Source organism: Pyrgilauda ruficollis, unplaced genomic scaffold (assembly GCF_017590135.1).
Source record: "Pyrgilauda ruficollis isolate IOZ18807 unplaced genomic scaffold, ASM1759013v1 scaffold136, whole genome shotgun sequence".
NCBI classification, from domain to species: Eukaryota; Metazoa; Chordata; class Aves; order Passeriformes; family Passeridae; genus Pyrgilauda; species Pyrgilauda ruficollis.
Window position 1 is genome coordinate 1,192,180 of NW_024512099.1, and position 25,429 is coordinate 1,217,608.

At 41.5% G+C, this 25,429-nt stretch overlaps 1 protein-coding gene across 1 annotated transcript; it reads right to left on the minus strand.

The window, feature by feature from the left end:
* Positions 1–541: 541 nt before the first annotated feature.
* LOC121349245 (myosin-1B-like) lies at positions 542–24,900 on the minus strand. The gene is made up of 36 exons (XM_041459484.1): positions 24,848–24,900; positions 24,255–24,342; positions 24,044–24,161; positions 23,766–23,889; positions 23,546–23,682; positions 23,189–23,444; positions 22,010–22,252; positions 21,727–21,903; positions 21,496–21,641; positions 21,318–21,408; positions 20,840–21,229; positions 20,600–20,726; positions 20,245–20,363; positions 19,789–19,985; positions 19,218–19,425; positions 18,873–19,076; positions 18,077–18,208; positions 17,463–17,580; positions 10,684–10,782; positions 9,398–9,516; positions 9,161–9,310; positions 8,372–8,542; positions 7,650–7,959; positions 6,949–7,025; positions 6,566–6,653; positions 6,362–6,479; positions 6,018–6,141; positions 5,799–5,935; positions 4,785–5,040; positions 4,023–4,265; positions 2,285–2,536; positions 1,980–2,183; positions 1,440–1,565; positions 1,175–1,345; positions 979–1,083; positions 542–712 (listed from the first exon to the last, which is right to left on the minus strand). Exons 2-36 carry the CDS (start codon positions 24,322–24,324, stop codon positions 542–544), a joined length of 5,778 nt encoding a protein of 1,925 aa, XP_041315418.1. The 5' UTR covers positions 24,325–24,342; positions 24,848–24,900.
* Between the last annotated feature and the right edge of the window lie 529 nt (positions 24,901–25,429).

A 25,429-nucleotide genomic window follows, 5' to 3' on the forward strand; every position in this document is an offset into this window, starting at 1 on the left:
GAGAGAGCCCAGAGGAGGCCATGGAGATGCTCCAAGGGCTGGAACCAGGCTGGGAGAGCTGGGGATGCTCACCTGGAGAAGGGAATGCTCCAGGGAGAGCTGAGAGCCCCTTCCAGGGCCTAAAGGGGCTCCAGGAAAGCTGGAGAGGGACTGGGGACAAGGGATGGAGGAACAGGACAAAGGGCAGTGGCTTGCCACTGAAAGAGGATAGGTTTAGATGGGATATTAGGAAGCTCCTGTGAGGTTGGTGAGGCCCTGGCACAGGTTGCCCAAAGAAGCTGTGGGTGTCCCATCCCTGGAAGTGTTCAAGGCCAGGTCGGATGAGTCTGGAGCAACCTGGTCCAGTGGAAGTTGTCCCTGATGGTACAACCCATCCCAGGAGATGAGGGTAAGCCAGGCTCTTGTTAACAGAGATAGGAGGAAGCATAAAACAGGTTTTAAAACAATTCCACTCTAAAACTGCTAGGTGAAAAAATGAAAAAAAGAAAGTGAAACGAAGCAGGGACCTACTACCACAATGTTGACTTGTGTTCAAACAGAGCTACACAGAGAAAAATATCAACACAGAATCCCACTTCCACCTGGATAAAGAATGACCGAACATCGTGATACTCACAGCCTCCTCAGCTTGTCTCTTGTAAGCTTTCACCTTAGTTTGCAGTTTATCCACTAGATCCTGCAGCCTGAGAACATTTTTCCTGTCTTCCTCAGACTAAAGAGAATGACAAGACAGAGAAGCATATCTTTTATCCTCCTCTACATGAAATAGAGAGTAACATTTCTATTTGACATTCCTGCCCAGTAAGACAGAAGTGATGAGCTATATATTGTTAAAATTAGTAGAAGATAGTAATCTTCTGCTGCTTTCATTATTCCCCTTTTTGTATGTGTGACTCAGGACAGAGAGAAATTCCTCAGGGCTATAAATTGGGTTCCAGGAATAGGAGTGTATCAACACGAAGAAGATTCCTGCCTTACCTGGTAGGTGAGTTCCTTCACCCTCCGCTCGTACTTGCGCACACCCTTCACGGCTTCAGCGCTGCGCTTCTGCTCAGCATCAACCTCCCCTTCCAGCTCCCGCACCTGCAAGGACAAGCCCATCCCTGCAGCTTCCCTGCCAGTGTCACTCCAAGGAGAGACACGCTCACTCAGGCACAGCCCCAGCCCTACACACCCTGGCCTCCAGCTTCTGGATCTGCTTCTTCCCTCCCTTCAGTGCCAGCTGCTCAGCCTCTTCCAGACGGTGCTGCAGGTCCTTCACAGTCTGGTCCAGGTTCTTCTTCATCCTCTCCAGGTGGGCACTGGTGTCCTGCTCCTTCTTCAGCTCCTCTGCCATCATGGCCGCCTGATCAAAGCAAAGGGTCAAAGCCATTTTGGAGCTGGAGATATTTTGGGGGGACTACATTCACCTTCAGCAATGCCAGGAGTGTCCAACTCACATCTGTGATGGCCTTCTTGGCCTTCTCCTCAGCATTGCGGGCTTCCTGGATGGTATCCTCCATTTCACCCTGGATCTGGGCAATGTCCGTTTCCAGCTTCTTCTTGGTGTTGATCAGGCTGGTGTTCTGTTGAGCAGCATCAGAGGTTTGTTTTTGTAAGTTCATTATTTGAAATCAAGAACATTACAGAATTTTCAATAATTTAAGGCATAATTATGTGAAAAAGCAATACGAGAGACTTTTCTAGTAAAATTTCTTTTCACTGGGGAAAAAAAAATTTGTTTTTTCTTTCTCCATTTTTCATTAATTTGAAAAAGTGCTCAAGAAATATAATCTGTGCCACATCTCATCCACCAAGGCTGGCACAGGAAATTAACAAAAATAGAGTAAGGGAAAAGTCACCAGTGCACATATTTTTTTCAGCAAACATCTCTTTTAGTAACATGATGAATATTGCAGAAAAGAGTACTGTCTTCCCCTAAGTTGAGCATTCAATGGTGACTGGAAAAAAGCATAAAAGTGTTCACCAAATGACCTCACCTGGCTGTGGAGGAGTTGCACACGCTCACTGGCATCCATCAATTCCTGCTCAGCCACTTTCCTCGACCGCTCCGTCTGCTCCAGAGCTGCCCGGAGCTCCTCAACTTCAGCCTGCAGCAGGTTTGCTCTGCGCTCCACCATGGCCACCTGCTCCTTCAGGTCCTCCTGAGACCTGAGAGCATCATCCAAGTGTATCTGGGTATCCTGTAGAGCCATTGAAATAAATTATAAGCAGATTTAGAGCTCCTGTGGACTGAAAGTATTAACCAAGATATTGCTCGGTAGGCAATTTTTGTTCAACAGACCTTGAGCACTCCCTGTGTATTTCTCAGATTCTTCTGTGCCTCTGCAGCCTGGCGGTTGGCATGGCTCAGCTGGATTTCTATTTCATTCAGATCTCCCTCCATCTTCTTCTTCAGCCTCAGGGCTTCATTCCTGCTCCTGATCTCAGCATCCAGGGTGCTCTGCATGGACTCCACCACTCGCAGGTGGTTTCTCTTCATTTGTTCAATCTCCTCATCTTTCTCTGCTATCTTCCTGTCAATCTCAGCCTTTACCTGGTTGAGCTCAAGCTGCAGGCGCAGGATCTTCCCCTCCTCATGTTCCAGGGAGGCCTGGACAAGAAAAAATAAGAATACTTTTCCTGTCATAAGTGTTGAACCTGAAGTTCTGAGTAAAAATAGTGATATATTTAGATAATATCTCTACTTCTATAAGACCTCTTCTCTGCTTTTTTCTTGGAATGAGATAAGCAAGATAGAGATCCAAGACACATAAGACAGCACGAAATAATGCTGTGTACCTCAGCTTCCTCCAGAGCAGCCTGGATTTCAGATTTCTCCTGCTCAATCTGCTTCTTCACTTTCTCCAGCTCATGAATTGCCTTTCCTCAGGATTAGCAGTGTGGCAATGAGTGGAAATATCCTGGGAGATCTCCTGAACAGAATGCTGATGGGCACTGATTCTGCTGTGAGTAATGGCAAGCTCCTGAATGAAAATGCAAAGTCCAGGAGTCTGCAAAACAATTAAGATATAGACTGCAGGGAAGGAGGAACAAATCTAGTATGACAAGGCTTACACTGTATTACTTAAGTGTTTTTTTCCCTCCCTTTCATCTTGTTAATTATGTAATTTCATTCATATCTAAAGCTTCTTCTAGACAGAATGAGTCCAACAGACAACTCAGAATTTGGAGAGCCTTCTTACCTTTATCTCTTCCTCTAGATGCCTTTTGAGTTCCTCAATCTGTTGGGTGAAAGCCTGTTTGCCTCTTGACAGCTGAGAAATCAGAGCATCTTTCTCATCTACCTGGCGTGAAAATTCACCTGGGAGTGTTCAGATGAGTAAAAAAAACTTGTTATCACTTACGCAAAAGTATTAGTCTTGATAATAAATGCCCATATACATATATTTTGAGTTAAACAAACTTTTACTTCTTTCCTGGATTCCTAATCACTTATACTTGCATTTTTAGAGGCTAGAAATGACATGTCATGTAAAATCCCACCAGCCTTACTCTACATTTACATTAAGCCTTAGGTTTACAGAATTAGTACTACAATGCAATCCAGAGGGATTATGGCCCATGGGAATCTCAAGAGGTTTAACAAGGCCAAGCAATCCAGGCAAGGTCTTTTGTGATGAGCAGGGGGAATGATCACTCTCCGCAAACCCGTTAGCAATGCTTCTCCTAATGCAACTTGAGATTCTCTCAGGATTCTGTTGGCCAGCTTCATCATGAAACACATTTTTGGCTCAGGTTCAACTTAGATAATGTCCAATCCTCCAATACTCCAGCTGAGTTTTACTTTTTCCTTTTAAAGAACCCGGGTAATATACAGTATTCTCTTAAAAACACAAATGACTCACCGGATTCTGTTTGTAGCCGAGCTCTTTGAGCACTAATGTCATTAATTATACGCTGCTGTTCCTCCTCCTTTGTCTTAATCTCACTAGTAGCAAGCACAGACAGAAAATGGTTCTTAAAACTTTATAACAAGACAAGTCTTTTCCAGAGTGCCAGTGATAGGTTCTACCTTATACCTTGTTTTCAGTGGCATGTTTTTCCTTCTCCACCTTGGCCAGTGTTAGCTCAAGGTCATCAATATCTTTCTTCAGCTCTGAACATTCATCCTCCAATTTCCTCTTCTTGGCTGTCAGTTCAGCATTCATCTCTTCTTCTTCTTCTGCTCTCTCTGTCAGCTCCTTAATTTTGGCTTCCAGCTGGATTTTGTTTTTGATGAGTTGGTCACACCTTTCCTCAGCATCAGCCAAACCGTCAGCTTCCTACATGATTCATTTAAATGAAAGAGTTTTCAACCTGGGCTACTGGCTCTTTTAGGCTGTAGGCATCTAAATGCCATAGGACTAATCCAAATACTTGCTTGTAAATGCAGTTTTAGGGACATTATTGTTGGTACATTCTTATTTCCAGGGAAGAAGGGAAGCAGTGAAATTTCATTACCATTTTTCTTGAAGAGACAAGGACCATAAATGCCAGACAACTACCTGACACTCTCAGCTCTTCCTACTCCATCTGAATTCACTTGGGATTCTCCAAACAAAATATGTTAATTGGACCTCCAGACAATCTTGATTGGTCAGTTGTTAACATATCAAAATTGTAAAGTATACAAAATTCTATAAATATTAAGATAGCAATTGTATGTGGTTTTTCTTCTCATTTTATAAAATATGTGTATGTTTATAAAATAATTTTCATTTGGGGATAATACCTCTTTACTGAGACATTTAGGATGATTTAATAGAGGACATCACAAGTCAAAAAATTTTATCAATACTCACAGCTTGCACTTGGAGCTGCAGGTCATTTTTCTCCTGCACCAAGGCCACCATTTTCTCCTCAAGCTCCTTCCGCTTTGCCTCAGACTTTGCAAGCTCTTCCTTGGTTTTCTCAAACTCTTGTTTCATGTTGGCCATCTCCTTCTCAGACTCTGCACTCTTCAGCAAGGGCTTGATCTTGAAGAACAGCTTCATCCATGGCCAGTGCTTGACATTCATGAATGCACGGACATTGTACTGGATGCAGAAGATAGACTCCCTGAAAGGTAATAACAAAATGTATTTTGGAACATATTTAAAAATCTATAGAACATATTTGGCAGTATATGTTAATATATATAACATGAACATAATACCATAACATCAACACATAATACTTCTTAGCTGTGTGTATATATATATGTATATAGTATCCATATTTGGTATATTTGTACACCTACATAGTTCTGTATATCTCTATGTGTAAAATATTTATCATTTATTATTCAATATACATTTCTTAATATTATTTAGATCATGTTTTATATATAATATATATATATTTCCACCGAAAACCTTCTAGTGTTATATAGAGTATCAACCCATATAGACAGGTTTTTAGTTCAGGTGTTTGGCTCATTTTTATCACCAATGAAAAGGAACACTTCTATAAGTAGACTCAGTCACTTTTATGAATTTTCTCAAAGGGAAGAAGATGTTTCTCTTATGATAGATATATGTCTTTCTCTCATTTTATTTAGCAGTGACCTAAAATAATTATCTTAGACTTGATATCAGGTTTCTCGACATACATATAATATAGCCATTTAATGACTTCAGCAGCAAAGTATTAAAAAAATTGTTTCCCTAAATTGGGATTTTACACTACTTCATCTGTTTTCAGGATATGCTTTCATATTGACAAACTGAATTAATGAGAAATAAATCAGATTTTTTCTTGAAGCAGCTTATTTTCAGTTTTGTTCATGCCGTTACTATCTGATAAGGATTGGTCCAGCAAGCCAAGTAAATATCTACCTCCTCTCCATCATTTTCTTGAACTCCACCCTCATCAGGTAGCCCCTACACATGGCCTGGGTGCGGGTGATGAGCTGTGCCAGCTTCTCATCCCTCATCTCCTCCAGGATCCCTATCAGCCCAGCTTTGAAGAACACCTTGAGAGAGGCAATGTTGCAGCACATCACTGTCAGGTAGAGAGAGCAAAGCCCAGGCAGGCAGTGAAGGGGGGGGTGGTACCTTGGTGTGTCCAAATTTGTACTGGGTGTGGTCCACATCAATTGACCCAAGGAGCTTCTCAGAAGCCTTCTTGCTATCGATGAACTGTCCCTCAGGGATGGCACTGGCATTAAGCACCTTGTATCTGGAATCAGAGGAAGATAAGGAATAAATAACAGCCCTTTGAAAATGTCTTTTTTTTTTTTTTTTTCCTCTCAATAGCTATAGAAAGAACCTGGATGACTCACTTGGACAAATTACTTTTGTATACCTAAAGGTAACTTCTGCAGTACTTAAAACAATTAGGAAATGCAAATGATTCAACATTTGTGTATATGGTGGATGGTGATGAAATGAAATCTGACCTCTGTTTGAAGTCAGCATAGAGGATTCTGCTGGGGAACCCTTTCCTGCAGATCCTGATCCCTTCCAGCACGCCGTTACAGCGCAGCTGGTGCAGCACCAGCTCGTGCTCCATGGCACCTAATAAATCACAGAACGAAATTGTATATCACTTTACTGCACAGAGAAGATCAGCTATATCACACCCCTGAACTTTAACAACTTACCAGGTGTTTTTGTTTCATTAGGAATAAGGCACCGCACAAAATGGGGATGTGTGCTTCTCAAATTGCTCATCAGCTTGTTTAAATTTTCCTGAGGAGCAAGAACAAAGCCTTGGGTTTAAAAGTGTCGTATACACAATCTCAATGCTAGGTGAAGATAAAAACACTGCAATAAAACCATGATCAATAATTTTTTGACAGAACTTTCAGGCAGTTCTGAAAGAATACTTCCCGAGTTTCAGTAATAATTCTTCTTTACTAGAAGCAAATTATTTTAACCGTTATGAACACAAAGGTATAATAGAGCAATCTAACATATTTCTGAACTGAATTTTCTGTTTTTCTTTTCATAATGTGGTAATTTTAGAATAGTTATTCTACAGTACCCGGAAGAGAGCCGAGACAGTCTGGAAAGAAGAACCCTTCTTCTTGGCGCCCTTCTTGCCACCTCCACCACTGCTCTCTAAAAAGTAATAAATTTTTATAAAGAAGTGAACAACAAAAGCACACAGAATCTGAAAAACTTTATATGTTCATCTTAAAAACTCTAGCAAAAATAATAATGTGATCAAATTTTGCAAAGTCAGATTGTGGTTAAAGTTACAAAAAGAGACTTGAATTTTTCAGATGACAGTAGAAGGAAATCTAGTGACTTCAAGCTGAAATTTAGAAAATGCAGTAGGGAAAAAGACCATAACATTTTGCATAGAAAGATATTTGAGGAACTAAACTAATAGCTAGTAATTACACCAAATGCAGTGTTTATGTATCCTTACATCTAAGGTTATGCATAAATATAAAAGCATGTTGATACATTTGATTGTACTCACTGAAGTATTTGAGAATGGCCCATATTGCAGACAGCTAGACTGGGTTAATGCTCTAGTACAGCTGTCTCATTCTAAAACCTACAGCTCTATTAAGGTCTCTAGGGAGTAGTAATATCCTTTATTAGACTGAGATCCAAAGAGTAGATAAGGTTTTGGGTTTTCAATTTTAGAAATGTAAATATCATTGCAAAATATTATTACAGTATTTTAATTTCTTTTTCTGTGAATTATAGTAGAATTTATTTCAAAGAAATCACCTGCTTCTGCCCCACCAGCAGATGCAAAGAGCAAGGCCAGGGTCTTCAAGGATGACTTTTGATACAACCCCACAACAGTTTCATTCAGAGGGTCCTTGTTCTTCTCCAGCCACCCAGTGATGTTGTAGTCCACTGTGCCAGCATAGTGCACCAGGGAGAAGTGGGCCTCAGCCTTGCCTTTGCCAGGCTTGGGCTTCTGGAAGTTGTTGGACTTGCCCAGGTGCTGGTCATAGAGCTTGTTCTTGAAAGAGGTGTCAGTTGCCTTGGGGAACATGCACTCCTCTTCCAGGATGGAGAAGATGCCCATGGGCTGGGAAAAATAGCAACACGTGAAGAAAGTGTGGAAGGAAGAAACAGAGGCAATGTATGTAAGAAAGAGGAATAGAAGATAAAAGTTATACAAAAAAATCCTCCTCAGTATGTGTAATCTTATGTTTCTCAGAAAGGGCATTTTGTTAGTGGATATGCCATCAGTTATACGAAAACAAGCTCCCCTATAAGATTCAGAGTTGGGATGTAATAAAGATCTAGCATGTAGAAATTAATTTTGTACATGTTTGATGAAAGTGGTAAGCAAAATGAAGGAAAGTAGTAGCATTCAGACATAAGGAAGAGTTTAATCTATATGCTCTTTCTTTAAAACGAGACAGAAAATTTCTCAAGAAACCTTAAAATAGAGATTTTATAACTGAAAAACTGTGAAGTATGTGGGGTCTAATAACCTTCTCAATGAGCTCAATGCAGGCAGCCAGGTCCATGCCAAAGTCAATGAACTCCCATTCAATCCCCTCCTTCTTGTACTCCTCCTGCTCCAGCACGAACATGTGGTGGTTGAAGAACTGTTGCAGTTTCTCATTGGTGAAGTTGATGCACAGCTGCTCCAGGCTGTTGAACTGCAGAAGACAAAGATTTACTTGTGAATTTCAGTCCCAGGAACAACTTCCATCTTCCAATAGGCTGTATTCTTATCCCACTAAGATCTCTATGACCGGAATCTTGAATTTCTAGTGCTGGAACTGGATAGGTGACTGGCATATTCCATTCTCTAATATATCTAACCTCACAGGCCCTGGCATTTTCTCAACATATATGTGAGCTTTGAATAGATCTGCAGAGCTCAGTCCAAGTCCAGCTTTTCGTTTGAATTTGTGTACATTACCTCTCTATTCCCAAGCATTCAGAGGAAATCTGGCTTCATCATTAACAAAATCTTCTTTTAAAAAGGCATATTTTACCTTCCTTGAAGCCTCTCTCTGCTATTATTTATCAGTTTTTCAGCAGTTTTCAATGCTATTTTCACTTTTGCATGCAACAAACATCTACAAATAAATACAGCCCTGTGGGGTACTACATACAATGAGAACCAGAAGGGTACCGTTCCTAGAGAAAAAGCAGGATTATCCAACAAATAGAAATAACCCATAACTGAAACAAAGCACACCCCAACCCCCAAATTATTCCAACTTCCTAATGCCTCTTCCAGGAAAGCTTTATGGAGATCATCCTCTTACATCAAAGATCTCAAAGCCAGCAATGTCCAGCACACCAATGAAGTACTGCCTGGGCTGCTTCGTGTCCAGCTGTTGGTTGATGCGAACAACCATCCACAGGAACATCTTCTCAAACACAGATTTAGCCAGGGCACCCACTGAGTTGTATACCTAAGAAAAGGTTAAAGGAAAGCTACCATCTGCAGCAGGAGTTCAAAATTTTTAATTTTTTTTTCTCTATTTTCACTTGTTTCTTACCTGCTGCACAGTTTGGCCCTTGGTGACGTATTCATTCCCCACCTTGACTCGGGGGTAGCAGAGGGCCTTGAGCAGGTCTGCTGAGTTCAGACCCATCAGGTAGGCAGCCTTGTCAGCAACTAAGGAAACAAGCATAGAGCAGGATCAGATATTAGCTCTCCAGTGAAAGGGTCTTGCAGTAATTCAGATTTCTACAGAAGCCTTATATACGTTACCATGTCCTTTAAAATATTGTAGTTTTTCTTGACTTGCTAATTTTTTCTGATTTAATCTATATGATTAATAAAGGTAAATATTATTCCAATACTTTTACAGTGAACATGAAGGAGACTAGACAGACAAAAGGACCAAGGGACATGAAAATTGCAGAGTCACAATTTCTGAATAAACAGAATAGGAAAGTTGGTATTCAAGTACACTGCACTGAAAATTGTAGTCAGCGAAACTCTCCTGTCATTGGAGAGACAGAGGTAGATTAGCGAGGTATAAAGCCAAAAGTATGAATAGGATATCCTGTACAATGTTCATAGTCGGACTATATTGTCCCTAAGGATAAATATCAAATACATTAAGGCTTTCCTAGCTCCCATTTTATCTGCAGCTAGGTTAACAAATACAAGCACCACAGCACAGCATATACTCTGTCATCACTTTCCAATTTGCTGCCTGTCTTGTCCCACAGTGAAGCTGATAGCAAACACCAGTACTATTTAGAGAGTTCTTCAATGTGAGAAGGCCAAACCTCATTAAATAAGATTTATACACAGATGCTAATCTTGAGCTGCTTTTATGAGTTATTTCCAACAAGACATTAAAGGCACATTCATAACGAGCAAGATGAAAAAAGAAAATTTCAGTTTTCTAGATATATATGTATGTAAATGCATACCGTGGTTGTATCTAGGCTGCTCTGCTATATTATCTGCTCTGAATAATTATATAATTATTCATTAGTACTTGAGAGCTGTTCCTGGCTCTGTGTCAAGTTTGGGAAGCTTCCATTCAAGATAGCAGCAAAGTTTGCTATACTTTTTCCTGACTCCTACTCTGACAGAAGCCAGAATCATGCTTTAGGAGTCACTAGACTTAATTTTTTGCTTTGTTCAAAATAATCTCCAGGTTCCGCTTAGTTATGTTCCTCCAGAGAAGTCCTCTGGCTAGGACCCACTGCTATCCTACAATATTGGCACTGATTAGCTAAGCCAATCATTCTGACCCTCACATGCTGCCTTCAGCTCAGTGAGTGCTCACTATCTCCCGTGCTCTGGGATGGGTTGTGCTGGTACCTTCAGTGCCATCAGGCTCTGCCTGCTCCTCTCGTTGTTTCTGCTTGAACTTCAGGTTCCTCTCCCCCTTCAGTCTTGACAGTGATTTTTCCTGGTTCCCTGCTCTGGATTGTACTCTTCACATAGGACTCCTTTGCATGTACCACAAAGACAGATGACTTGGCATCAAAAGGTTTGTTCTGGGCCTCAATTCTCTCCTTCTCTGACTTTCGGAGGTAAGGAGCTGCCTCCCCAAAAATGGCCATCTCAGCGTCCGTGGACATGGCTGCTGCTTACTCCAAGTAATGCAGCAAGTGTCTGTGAGGATAGAGAATATATTAAAATAGTGTGTGATGGAACAAACACTTCTATAGCATATGTGATTGCTCTTCTTTAGGTATCAACTAAATTGCCTTTTCTTTTTCTGCTAATTCAGAGTTCTCTTCTACAATTTTTTTTCTATTACTATTATATTTTTTGTGTGGTCAGATTGTTATTCCTCCTGGACAATTGCATTTACAGAAGAGCTCTTTCTTTTTGTGTTTGGGGCCCCAGCAGAGGAAGGACATGGAGCTGTTGGAGTGAATCCTGTGGAGGTCATGGAGATGCTCCAAGGGGTAAAGCCCCTGTGCTCTGGAAATAGGCTGGCAGAGCTGGGGTAGTTCAGTCTGCAGAAGAGAAGACTCCTAGGAGAGCTTCCAGCAAACTTTCATTACCTAAAGGAGTTCCAAGAGATTTGAAGGGGAACTTTAGACACGGGTCTGGAGCAACAGAACAAAGGGGAATGGCTCCCAACTGAAATAGGACGAATTTAGATTAGATATTAGGAAGAATTATCTTTACCAAAAAAAAAAAAAAATTCTTTGCCTTCTTAGCAAAAGACAAACTTCACGACACAAATTGGTGTTATCAATTCAAGTAAATGGGTGCAATTTCCTGACTGGTTTTGTCTCTAACAACATGCTTTTCCACTTGATTAATATGTTGTAACTCAAATGAGACCATTCCACAAAATAATCACAGAAGGTTGAAAAATTATGCCAGATTTTCACCAACAAATTTAACACTGCTTATAATATCTCATGTTTTCTTACAAGATTCCTAACAGGAATAATAGCAACTATTCCTAGGAAGAATAAGTTTGCTATATTATATATGTTAGTATATGCTATGTCCATATATATATTATGTTATTATATATTACAGAATATTAGTTTATATTTGTAAATTATACCTGTATTGTAAATTTTGTTATTTTATAGACACTGGATGCTTTTCTCACAATATATCCTTATTATACTATCAAGAACTATAATATATATTGTAGGTTAGTATACATTAATATATGTATGTAATGTGTCAGTAGATTGACTTTTAGAAGTATTAAACTATTTTCTTTTGATTGTTTTGTTTGACATTTCCTGAAATTAATGCTATGCTAACTCTCTTTCACTGATTCAAAGCATGCTGGTTATATTCCTTACAGGATTGCTTGTTGATATTTTATAATTTTGAGGGATGTATTCTAGTGACAATATTTGACAAAATTAATACAAATTACTATAGAAAGTAAACACAAAGAGTTTCTTTTCTTCAGTATAATTATTTAAAACTCAGTTTAGATACAGTTCCATCTCTCTTTTTCCAGTTATCCAAGTAAGTATTATCCTTTATTCAGTTTCTTATGATTACAAATATTTGCTTAAATAATTTTGTCACAATTAGGCAATATTTTTAGAAGCAGAAACAAGCTATAAGGAAGCTCAGACTGAAATGCATGCTTTTAGCACTTCAATGTTTTGATACACAAAATTCTAACCACATTTCCCAAGCTTCCATGTGAAAAAAGAACATATTAACATTATTTAAATATATATTTCTTTTCCTGTTGCTTCACAGTCAGTGCCAGTGATCCTTGATATTTGAGATAAATGCAAAAAAACCCACCCCAAATAATTGGAGAGTACTTTCTGATGGTTTTTTTGTTGTTTTTTTTTCCCCTTCAGGACAGGTTCTCCAGGGAATGGTATCTACTGGAGATCCCTGGGGAGAGTGTAGGCAACGCTGCAGTGATCAGTACTTTAAAGATCACACTCTTTAAGAATCTTGTGACAAAAATAACATCAATCCAGCCCAATTCTCATACGTATTTCTACAATGGATGCAATATAATGACTACCAGGATTTCCAGCACACCTGCATAGAAGCCCTGCCTTACAGCAACTCCATCTGTCCCTAAAAGGTGAATAAATCAAGATCTTACCTTTTGTGAGACAAAGGCTTGCAGATTGGAAGATGAACAGTATTAAGAAACAGAACTAGAAACTTTCTTCTTACTGCTGCACCCCAGACAATATTTATAGACTGAAAACAAATGGATGGTTGGAAAGCAGACTGAAAATCCCAGCTGACACTGGCAAATCCTCATTGAACGAATGTGAGCATCCGTAGGAATGCACTGGAACTTGTGGAATGCAGAGCCAGTTTCCCTTCATTCCCAACCTCCCTAGTCCCAAGCCCTGAAACTCTTACCTTAGAGATTTCTGAGAAAGGACAAGACTCACAGATCCCAGGGTACTTTTATAGGATCTGATCTGCATATGCAGCCACCACCTCCTCTTTCTTAGGTCAAAACATTTCTGGCAATCTTAACTCCTAACAGAATTGCGATTCGTATTAGAAGTGAATGGATATAATTAGACATAACAGGTCTGTGAATCAATGTCCTATAAATAATTTGACAAGAAAGCACGAGAAGGGGGGGAAGTGGGAGGGTGTGCTAAAGGAGATGAAAGGGGCTTCATTGGTTCTGTAATCCATCAGATGCTGACTCGCACAGAAAAAGTGAGGAGTAAGAGCCAGTGTGTCTCGTAGGAAACATGTAGGGATGGAGAGAAGTCACAAGCTCCTGTCTGCTGCAAGAACTCAGAGTCCCCAGTGTCCTCAGGAAAAGCAGGAGGGGTCCTACTGAGAGGCAGGGATACTGCTGGAGGAAGAAAATTCCAGTGCAGGAGGAAGCATCTGAAAAGCAACTAAAGTTGCAGAAGTGAGAATCAGGAGATGATAAGAATGACCAAGGACTAGAATGGAGCAAAGCCAAAGCAAGTGAAGGGGGGGAAGAATAAGTCTGAATGTAGTAATAAGGGAGGATATGTGAATAAAGAAGAGGAAGTCCCTGGAGGTGTTTAAGAAAAGACTGGATGTGGCACTCAGTGCCATGGTTTAGTTGATAAGGTGGTGTTAGGTCAGGTTGGACTCAATGATCTCAAAGGTCTTTTCCAACCTAGTTGATTCTGTGATTCTGTGAAGTAAATAGAGATGTTATTCCAGTGGGCAAATCAAGTCACCATGGACAAAAGAAGCAATAAAAGAGCAGAACATGTTTAGCCTAAAGATAAAACCTTCAACGCCTGAGGGCATCCTGAGTTAAGTCCCAGATAAAAGGCACAGGAATCAAATTCTTGTTTTTGGAGCTGAAGGTTTTTAAAGATCATATGAACAGCACTATGGAAGTGTTGTACTGAACTCAGGACATTTGTCCCATTGGAATCAGGAGAGATGGCTGCTGTCCCAACACAGGGTAGTCACTCAGCATTACTTTTGCAAGATAAGTGTGCTAAGAAAGATTTAATAAATTTACATCCTCTAAACTAGAGTCACTCATACCCTGTGCTGCTCTGGAAGATAGGAAACTATTCTTAGAGAGATCTGAACCTCATGATAGTTTGTGTAAAAAGCCAATCTACTGTTCTCATCCCTGGGATTTTCCTTGCCCAGATTAAGGAGGAGACATGCTCTATGTTCACAAGGATCAGAGTGGTGAAGAGCTCAGTAGAACCATTCACTTTATTGAGAAGCAATTTCCTCCCCATGCAACAGATCTGGATTTGTTCAGGGTTTGGGGGGGTTTGGTTTTGCATTGTTTTTTTTTTTCAGTGTGGTGGTTTTGGCTTTGTTTGTGTTTTGGGGGTTCTTTTCTTTTCTTTTCTTTTCTTTTCTTTTCTTTTCTTTTCTTTTCTTTTCTTTTCTTTTCTTTTCTTTTCTTTTCTTTTCTTTTCTCTTTTCATGTATTAGTCTTCACTTTCCAAACTACAGTTCCTACCAAAAATAAGGAAATCTGAAGTGAGTCACATCTCAGCAGCTTCACCTGTCCCACAGAATATTGCCTCCCCAATTACTGTACCAGTTGTGCTCCTGCCTCTCTTAGCATCTCCTACTCAGAGGTCTGGATAAGAAAGTGAGGTAATTCCTTCCTCCTCTTCTCTCAGCTGTCTGCGTCTCTGTGATGGCATTGTAATCCTGGGTGTGGGAAGGAGATTGGCAGACATCAGTTTCATGTTTGGAGTAAATTGCTTGAATAGGCCTGGCTTTTGCAATAAACAGATTCCTGTTGCACGCGCCTGGAGGGTCCATATGGCTCTGCATAGTTACAGCTCAAGGCGTGGTGGAGGCTTCCCATCTCTCTTGTTGTGCCCAACCACATCTTGCTCCCACTATTCCCCTCCCTGCCTCCCACAGCTCCCCTCCCATGCCCTGCTTTTGCAGCAGAAGGAGCTGGATGTAGGTAAGCAGACACTTGGGGAAATACAAATGCATTAGCATTAGCAGAACAACGTTCTCCCTCTTGTGCTTTGTTGGCAGAGGCCCCCTTTGGTTACTGCAGCTCCTGAAGCTGGCTCCAGGAGCATTTCCACCTGTATTGTGGCATTGTGTTGTGGGGCCCCACCTCCAGCCAGGATCCGTCCACACAGGGGTTCTGGCACAGCAAAAAAAACCATGGGTGGAGGAGAAATGCTACGTGCTAGAAGAGCAGAAAAGAGCTTTTTGCTGCTCAGCTCAAGCGCAGTTCCCTCGTTCGCCCCGCCACCCTTTCTGAAATGCAGTGGGTACAAAAACAGAGATGTGTTAGCAGAGGTCTCTGATGAGCCCTTAGAAGAGCAGGGCACTTAGAAGCACACTGACACGTCCTGTGATGGGCCATGCAGCTGGGCTGTGTTTGACATCACCAGAGTCACAAGGAAGACAGGTCCTGCTCATACAGAATGTGCAGCAAGGGCCCAAAGAGTTCAGGGGAGCACCAAAAATCCCAGAGATGCTCAGCTGTGATGGATCCTAAACTATCATTTCTACAATGGATGGAGCAGTGTCCCCCCCCAGCTCCAGCTGTCATCTCCTGCTCAAATGTTATTTTCATATTTAATTAGGAATGTTTATAATATTAAAGCAGTGTTTTCACTGCACTAGTAGACTGGCTGAAGGATTGGAAAGGCTATCCAAGAGGGACATATGAAGGTCAGCTAGGGACTGACAGTTCTGGTGGGATGCCCAAAGATGCTTAGGACTTGCTTTAAATAAACAGCAAGTTTGAGAGAGCTGCTAAAGCTTGACACAAAATACCAACCATCTCAGTATCCTACTCTGTGTCTGGCAAAAACAAGTTTATCAGCAGCAGGAGAACCTATCCAGCTTTGCTTCTAATTTGCCAGGCCCTTAGACACATTGAATGTGTTCCCAAACCACCTAATTTACTTACCCATCTCTAAAGTGTGATCAGTATTTAGATATCTTTTCCAACCAGTGTGCTTTACTTTACATTTCCAATCAACATATAAATGCTGACTGTCTAGTTCAGCTTAATCCAAAATACAATATTGTGGGCTAACAATCAATTCTTAGGAAAATGAGCAAGCACAGTATGTTGAGAATGATAATAAACAGATAGAACAGTTAGATTGTGGACAGAGCAGAAGAATTGAATCTAGAAAGGCAGTGGAAAGTTTCGCTGAAATTATAAATAGAGTCCTCAATCTTAGCTATTCCTTCTTCCACAATTTTTTAAATGTGGATTCTTCTCACTCATCCTGCATGTGAATATGTGGGGGGATAGAATATAAGAAAATAAAGACAGCGCATAAAGTAATCTTACCGCTAAGGAGTTGCAGCTGGGCCAATTAACAAAGATTAGGAACAGGACTGACTTTAACAGGCCACAGCTGTAACCAATAAGAAGAGTGCTATAAAAGAGTGGGTTGGCTGGTTGAGAAGGAACTGGAGTCAGTTGGCTACTTGGTGAGGAATTGGAGTCAGTGCTCAGAGGAGCTGCCCATGAGAAAGCAGTATGGAACTTCTGCGATGTTACGACAACATGAATGGATGTAATTTTGTGCTATACACGAAATGGAATTACTTCAGAAAAAGGGAGTGGGCCACTCTTGATGCCACTTCCTCACCGTGTTGGTTTGGCTGCTTGTCACTACTTGGAATGAAATTTGAGTTTCCCATACTTTTAATCTTAATCAATATTTTTCAATTAATAAAAAATATATATATAGTTTTATATATATATATGTGTGTGTATGCTAAATGCTTCAGGACTCTTGACTCTTATTATTTTCTTTTTCCTAAGAAGAAGAAAATCACTTGAAAGAGTGTAATCCTAGTCCATCAAAGAAATGCATACTTATCATTGCAAGAGGAATAATAAATCCATATAATTATTACCATTCTTCATGCATTTTAAAAAATGCAAATGTAAAAATGCTTTGCTGTTTGATATACTTTTGAATGTGAAGATGAACTGTGTACATGTACTTTTAAAGTAATGAATACTAGAATAAATAAATAAATAAAACATCATAGTCACTGTTCATATGCAAGGGTCTCTACTGTTTTTATTACCTAGACATAAATGATAATTACTCAAGAAAGCAACACAGAGGTTTACATTTTATGCAACTCTCGGGTCACTTTTTAGTCTTGGGAGCCTCATTCCTCTTCTTCTATCTTCTTATGAATCTCACGGCTCTTGGCTCGGAGCTTGTTGACCTGTGACTCTGCAATGTCAGCCCGCTCCTCGGCTTCCTCCAGCTCGTGCTGGATCTTGCGGAACTTGGAGAGGTTCACATTGGACAGCTCCTCCTGTGAGAGCAGAGGGAGGTGGGAAAAAACCAGGCAGCAGGTGTTTATTACCAGAAAACTGGGCAAACAAAAATTCAAATGCCACAGCTGGGCATTTGCAGGTACAAAACCAAGATGAGAAGCTGCTCAGGGTGTTGTGTGTGTCAGAAGAGAAAAGAATACTGGGATGTCAAAAAGACATTATACACAGCATGTGCTAGGCAGAGTTTGTGTCATAGTCCTGAATATACAGACTGACAGCTACTTCTGACAAGGAGGGCAAGGTATAAGCTAAGAACTAGAGTGGGAAATGAGGCTTACAGCAAAACACAAAGGGTTGGGGAAGTATATTTCATCACAAACTCAGTAAGTCTTATTCTACATTCCCTGTTGTATCAAAATATCATCATGTTGCGCCAAAACAGACAAGGTTTCAAAAAGCTGTACACAGGAAAACATGAATACAGAATTTCACCTCCACCAGAAGAAGGTCTGGTTTGGAGAAACTGGTACTTACAGCTACATCTGTGATGGCCTTCTTGGCCTTCTCCTCAGCATTGCGGGCTTCCTGGATGGTATCCTCCATTTCACCCTGGATCTGGGCAATGTCCGTTTCCAGCTTCTTCTTGGTGTTGATCAGGCTGGTGTTCTATTGAAGAGCATGAATGTGATTTTTTTTTTAAAAAATAGCTCACAGTGTGATATCAAGTACAGCATAAGCGGTTTTTTAATATAGATTGTGCCTTCAGGTCACATTGGGTTCTAAGAGAACTACTCTTGTAGCTATTAATTTCTCAGGTCTGATGTGCTTTGGTATTTCATGAGCATCCGTTATGAATTTTTTTCTCAAAGACAACAAAGAAGGAATCTGGACTGAAAAATAAAAAAAATGCTTTCCTTAACGTTTTCACTCTAGTGATCATAAAACTTTGAGATGGTTCTATAACATACTTATATTGACATTGTTAAATTGCATTAATGACAGAGTTAGTGTGGTCCTATTTTGTTCATGGCATGGTCAGCCTACATTTGCCTTTAAAATCTCAAATGGAAATGTGAAAGGCGTTGAACTCAAATAACAGAATAAGAACCTCACAATCTTCTCTGCATTTATTAAGGTATCTATACTGCAGTCTACTGGAATTCATACTCTATCTACATCTGAAACAGAAGTCTTAATAATACCTATCACCTATTACTTCTTATTTACATCCCCCTGCATTTAACAAAATACTGATACAGCTCTGCCAGTCTTAAATTCACTTACACATATGGAGCAATAGTATAAATACTAACTATGTTTATTAACTGACCTGACTATGGAGGAGCTGAACTCTCTCACTTGCATCCAGGAGCTCCTGCTCAGCCACTTTCCTCGACCGCTCTGTCTGCTCCAGGGCTGCCCGGAGCTCCTCAACTTCAGCCTGCAGCAGGTTTGCTCTGCGCTCCACCATGGCCACCTGCTCCTTCAGGTCATCCTGTGCTCTGACAGCATCATCCAAGTGCAGCTGAGTGTCCTGGAAAGAGAGACACGACAGATTGGGAGGTGCGTGTTTTCTGGTTTTGAATTTCCTATTTTCCCGTCAACTTAGAACGGAAAGAGTTGTGACAGAGGAAAAACATTTATCTGTGTCAGAAATCAGCACATTGTGCCATACCTTGAGCACGGCCTGGGTGTTTCTCAGGTTCTTCTGTGCCTCTGCAGCCTGGCGATTGGCATGGCTCAGCTGGATCTCCATTTCATTCAGGTCTCCCTCCATCTTCTTCTTCAGCCTCAGGGCTTCATTCCTGCTCCTGATCTCAGCTTTGGCATTGACAGCCTCAACATGTTCCTCTGCATCCTGCAGGCGCTGGGCCAGCTTCTTCCTGGAAAGCAGTAATCGTAAGTAAGACTGTGGCATGAAGCAGCATGTTTTTCATAGGAGTAAACTTAGCCTCTTGGTACTGTGTGATCCACATTCACAGAGAGGTGTAAGAATTCTTCCAGACAGCCACTCTATTTCCATGTCTGAATTCTGGAGCAATCCTGCAGCATCTCCTTTACTGCTGGCCTCTCTCTGCTGTTCTGGACCTATTGGCTTTTCCTCCATGCGTCCCTGCCTTCTGCCATATTTTGTCTCTTTGTGACCCCACCCAAAGGAGAACACTGACTTCTTCCTGACAATGTCACAGCGGGCTGCTCAAATTTCCGTTCCTAATATGCCAGTGTTCTCCACATTTCCAACATACTTGGCCTCCTCGAGCTCCTCCGTGCGCTGAATCGCGTCCGTCTCGTATTTGGTTCTCCACTGAGCCACTTCACTGTTGGCCTTGGACAGGGCTCGCTGCAGCTCCCCCTTGGCCTCCTGCTCCTCCTCATATTGTTCCCGGAGCAAGTCACAGTCGTGGCGAGCAGACTGCAGGGCATGGGCCAGGGCATTCTTGGCCTTGGTGGGAAAAAAAAAAACAAAAAAATAAAACAGTGGGAAAATATGAAGGGAAATATCCTGGGAAATCACCTTAATGAGAAGATCTTAGAAAGACCTCTGATGGGAAAGATGTGTGAATTTGCAAAGAATTAATGGATAGACTGCAGGGAAAGAGAAGTAGTGCCTCTATGGGAAAACTTGTATTCCAATATCTAAGGGGTTATTTTTGTCCCTTTCATCTTGTTGATTTAATATATTTAGGAAAATGTCTTCTCACCTTTATCTCTTCCTCCAGGTGCCTCTTGAGTTCCTCAATCTGTTGGGTGAAAGCCTGTTTGCCTCTTGACAGCTGAGAAACCAAAGCATCCTTCTCTTCCACCTGACGTGAATATTCACCTGAGAAAATGTGCAGATACACAACAGTTTTAATGCCATTCATGGTGACACTGCAGACATTTGGAAATGTAAAACCAAATAGTTTTCGGTGCATGCCGAAATTTGTGATCCCATTTCAAGCATTTCACAGTAGATGTGACACAAAGTGTGTTGAAAAGACCACAGGTCCTGAAGTGTAATTTCTGCAATAGCTCCGAGACATTATTGATCTGCACATGTAGATGTGGGTGTCTCACCTGACTCTGTCTGCAGGCGAGCTCTTTGAGCATTGAGGTCATTGATCATGCGCTGATGTTCTTCTTCCTTGGACTTAATCTCACTCAGCTGATCTTCCAGAGTGCGGCACATCTTCTCCAGGTTGGCCTGTGTTTCAGCATGGAAAGGGATGAGTTAACCATCCACACTCTAAAGAAGGCTGGGAGCAAGGATTGTGTTGCATTCCACTGGGTCAATGAACTAATAAAATAATTGTGTACCTTGGCTTTGGAGACAGACTCCATGTTGCTGGCCAAGTCATCAATCTCCATCTTCAGCTCACTTTTCTCCTTCTCCAGCTTCTGCTTCACGCGTTGCAGGTTGTCGATCTGCTCGCCCAGCTCAGCTGTGCTGTCCGCGTGCTTCTTGCGCAGGGCGGCAGCCGTGGCTTCGTGCTGCAGCGTGGCCTCTTCCAGGTCACGGCGCATCTTCTGGAACTCTGCCTCACGCTTCTTGTTCATCTCAATCTGAGCAGCTGTGGCCCCTCCTGCTTCTTCCAGGCGCTCGCTGATCTCCTCCAGCTCCCTGGACAGGTCAGCGCGATGCTTCTCTGCTTTAGCGCGAGAGGTTCGCTCTGCCTCAATTTCCTCCTCCAGCTCCTCAATGCGGGCCTGCAGAACAGCAGGGACCCTTCACACCCGTGCCCTCCTCCTGCCTGAGCTGAGCCTGAGCAAGGCAGGGGAAGGAACAGACACTTGCCTGCAGCTCCTTGATTTTCTTCTGAAACTGCATGCCCAGGGCCTGTTCATCCTCGATCTTGCTCTGGATCTGGCTGATTTCAAAGTCTTTCCTTTGGACCAAGTGAATCATGTTAGAGCTCAAAGAAAAGAGACAAGTGCTGCAGCCCAGCACTCACGAACCCCAGAGTCACACTTACTTCTTGAGTTTCTCATCCAGCTGCTGCTTATCATTCTCCAAATCCATGATGCTGTCCTGGGCCAGCTTCAGGTCTCCTTCCAGTTTCCTCTTTGCTCTCTCCAGGTCCATGCGCAGTTTCTTCTCTTGCTCCAGGGACCCTTCCAGCTGAACACAACAAGACCATCAGGGCTCTGCCAGCCAGCTTGGACTCCATACCTGTCCTGTTCCTGCTCTATGGCTCTGTGCTTACATCATCCACTTGCTGTTCCAGCTTGGTCTTGGCTTTGGTCAGAGTATTGACTTTGTCTTCCTCTGCCTGCAGGTCATCCAGGGTCTGCTGATGGGCCTCTTGGAGGGCTTTCTTCTCTTTTGTCAGCTTGGCAATGGTCTCGTCCAGGGCTGCCATCTCCTCAGTCAGGTTTTTCACCTTTGAGAAGAAGGCAGCAAATGTAAATAAAGGAAGTAAATATAGAAGTCCTGTAGTAATGCACAGCCCATTTTCAGGAGTGCGAGTGACAGGTTCTATCTCATACCTTGTTTTCAGTGGCATGTTTTTCCTTCTCCACCTTGGCCAGTGTTAGCTCAAGGTCATCAATATCTTTCTTCAGCTCTGAACATTCATCCTCCAGCTTCCTCTTCTTGGCTGTCAGCTCAGCATTAATTTCTTCTTCATCCTCTGCCCTTTCAGTCCGCTCCTTAATTTTGGCTTCCAGCTGGATTTTGTTTTTGATGAGTTGGTCACACCTTTCCTCAGCATCAGCCAAAGCATCAGCTTCCTATTAGAGAAACATAGATTTGTTTGCTAATCACAACTGTTTGCAAAAGCTGAATAGAGAAATGGTATTTCTCACTGAGGAAAAGAAACATGGAATTATTAATTTTTCTTTTCTTCTAGGAATTTGTTTTTTGCACAGACTCTTTTAAATCAGAGTAGGTTTTTATTCTATTTCATTTTTTTGTTCTCATCAATTATTCCCTTCTATTTTTCTTATGGATAAGATGGTAATATTCAGTAGTACTTTTATTTTCAAGTGTTTTGATAACTTTCTCTGAAAGTTACGTACTGGATGTAAATGGGTAGAGATTTTTTCTTTATATTTTTATAAGCTTTTCTTGGCAAGACTGGCTTTGAATTAAATTTCTTTGAGTGATATAAGTTGATATATAGTCTAGGTGCAATCAGAAGTTTCAATTTGAACCTGGCTTTATTTTGAATCTGTGTGGCAAAAATCAAAAGACACAAGGTAATGTTCAAATATTGACCAATCCCATGATCTCCCAATGGACTTAGGCAGTACATACAGGGTTGTGACAGAATGCAGAGGGTTTTTATGTCCTCCTGGAAAAGTGGTTTTAGAAAGACAGGTGACATAACATGTATCATATAAAATGGTATGGAGGTCTTTGGGCAACTGACTGAAATCAGAGTAAGTTGTTGGATGAATTGCTCCACAGACTCTGCTAACTGTAAATTCTAAATCTCCAGTGACTACATTGGATGTTATATTGTGAGCCTGGAGAAACAGACCTATGTGCATACATGCTTCAAAAGTCATTCCTAAGCTAGAACCTCCTATGGTAATGGTGACACTGAGTGTTCTGAATTCTACCTTCCATTATAGATATTAAATATTTTCTCAGACAATTTATTGTGTAATATGAGAGTTATGTGCCGTGAGGGTACCTGGAAGAAATACACTAATTATACTTACAGATTGCACTTGGAGCTGCAGGTCATTTTTCTCCTGCATTAGAGAGGCCATTTTCTCCTCAAGCTCCTTCCGCTTTGCCTCAGACTTTGCAAGCTCTTCCTTGGTTTTCTCAAACTCTCCCTTCATGTTGGCCATCTCCTTCTCAGATTCTGCACTCTTCAGCAAGGGCTTGATCTTGAAGAACAGCTTCATCCATGGCCAGTGCTTGACATTCATGAATGAACGAACATTGTACTGGATGCAGAAGATGGATTCCCTGAGGCATAATTTAAAAGCACAATGAATATTCTCAGTGATAAGTGTCAACACTTCCCCCCAAGCAGAGTGACTCTTTAACGGAAGAAGAGGAAGGTGTACCTGCGCTCCACCATTCTCTGGTACTCCACCCTCATCAGGAAGCCCCTGCACCTGGCCTGGGTGCGGGTGATGAGCTGTGCCAGCTTCTCATCCCTCATCTCCTCCAGGAGGCCCAGCAGCCCAGCTTTGAAGAACACCTTGAGAGAGGCAATGTTGCAGCACATCACTGTCAGGTAGAGAGAGCAAAGCCCAGGCAGGCAGTGAAGGGGGGGGTTGGTACCTTGGTGTGTCCAAATTTGTACTGGGTGTGGTCCACATCGATTGACCCAAGGAGCTTCTCAGAAGCCTTCTTGCTATCGATGAACTGTCCCTCGGGGATGGCACTGGCATTAAGCACCTTGTATCTGGAATCAGAGGAAGATAAGGCCGTTTTTTTCCAAGCAACACACAGTAGCTACTACTAAACCCCATCAACTGTTTTTGAAAACAGAGCACAGGATGGACCCATGAATGAACCAACATTGCCATTAATGATGCTGACAAGAGCAGAGCTCTCACCTCTGTTTGAAGTCAGCATAGAGGACTCTGCTGGGGAACCCTTTCCTGCAGATCCTGATCCCTTCCAGCACGCCGTTACAGCGCAGCTGGTGCAGCACCAGCTCGTGCTCCATGGCACCTGGCAATGCAGAGCACAAATGAGTGGCACAGATTGCAGAGCAGAGGGGAATGGATGTATGAGAGCCAGGATCTTTCTGCTTGGGGTTCTTACCAGGTGTTTTAGTCTCATTGGGGATGATGCAGCGCACAAAGTGGGGGTGAGTGCTCCGCAGATTGGTCATCAGCTTGTTGAGATTCTCCTGTGGGATCATGCATAGTAGTTCAGATAAAAGAAATTTACTTTTGCCTACTTTGTACCTAGATGCCAAGGAACTAATATAATAAATCTTAGAAGCAGCTTTCAAATTCAATGTTTAGATTTAATGATACTTTCTATATACTTTTTATTGAAAAGTATTCTCTTTTTAAAAAAGTATAAAATTCTCCATCTTATTTGGAAGAAGAAAAACACTATTCTATAAATATTTTAACACAAGCCTTTTTGGGATAAATATTTATATTTATACTACATTACAGATTTTGAAAAATATTTTTCACAATAAATTGGAGTGAACTTTTGTAAGAAATTCAGAGATCCAAATGATGACTGAATCCTAAATTTGAACACAAAATCGTTATGAAATGCACTTCATATTTAGTATCTCTTCTTTAGAAAACCATTGCCAGAATACAAACCTGAGTGTATTTAACTCATTTTTGACATTTTGTTCATGTCACTTTATAGAAAATGAATCCATACTTTACCCGGAAAAGAGCTGAGACAGTCTGGAAAGAAGAACCCTTCTTCTTGCCTCCCTTCTTGCCACCACCACCACCACCACTAGCCTCTTAAAATTAAAAAAAAAAAAAAAAAAAAAAAAAAAAAAAAAAATTAAAAAAACCCAAAAATTTTTTTTTTTTTTTTAATGTTGCAGCACATCACTGTCAGGTAGAGAGAGCAAAGCCCAGGCAGGCAGTGAAGGGGGGGTTGGTACCTTGGTGTGTCCAAATTTGTACTGGGTGTGGTCCACATCGATTGACCCAAGGAGCTTCTCAGAAGCCTTCTTGCTATCGATGAACTGTCCCTCGGGGATGGCACTGGCATTAAGCACCTTGTATCTATGGAATTGGAGGAAATACGAGGAAGACAATGTCCAGTCATAAGAACGTTCTGTTTACTGAAACCAAGAGCAGTGTTTGCAGCAGAACCAGGCTGAGGAAGTTGGAATTTCATCCCTTGTTTAGAGACACCCTTCTGATGAAGTCTTAGCCTGGTAAGAAAATTTAAGGAAACTTTTCCAGTCTTTAGGGGACTAGCCATGATGAAGAAGATATTGATTTCCAGTG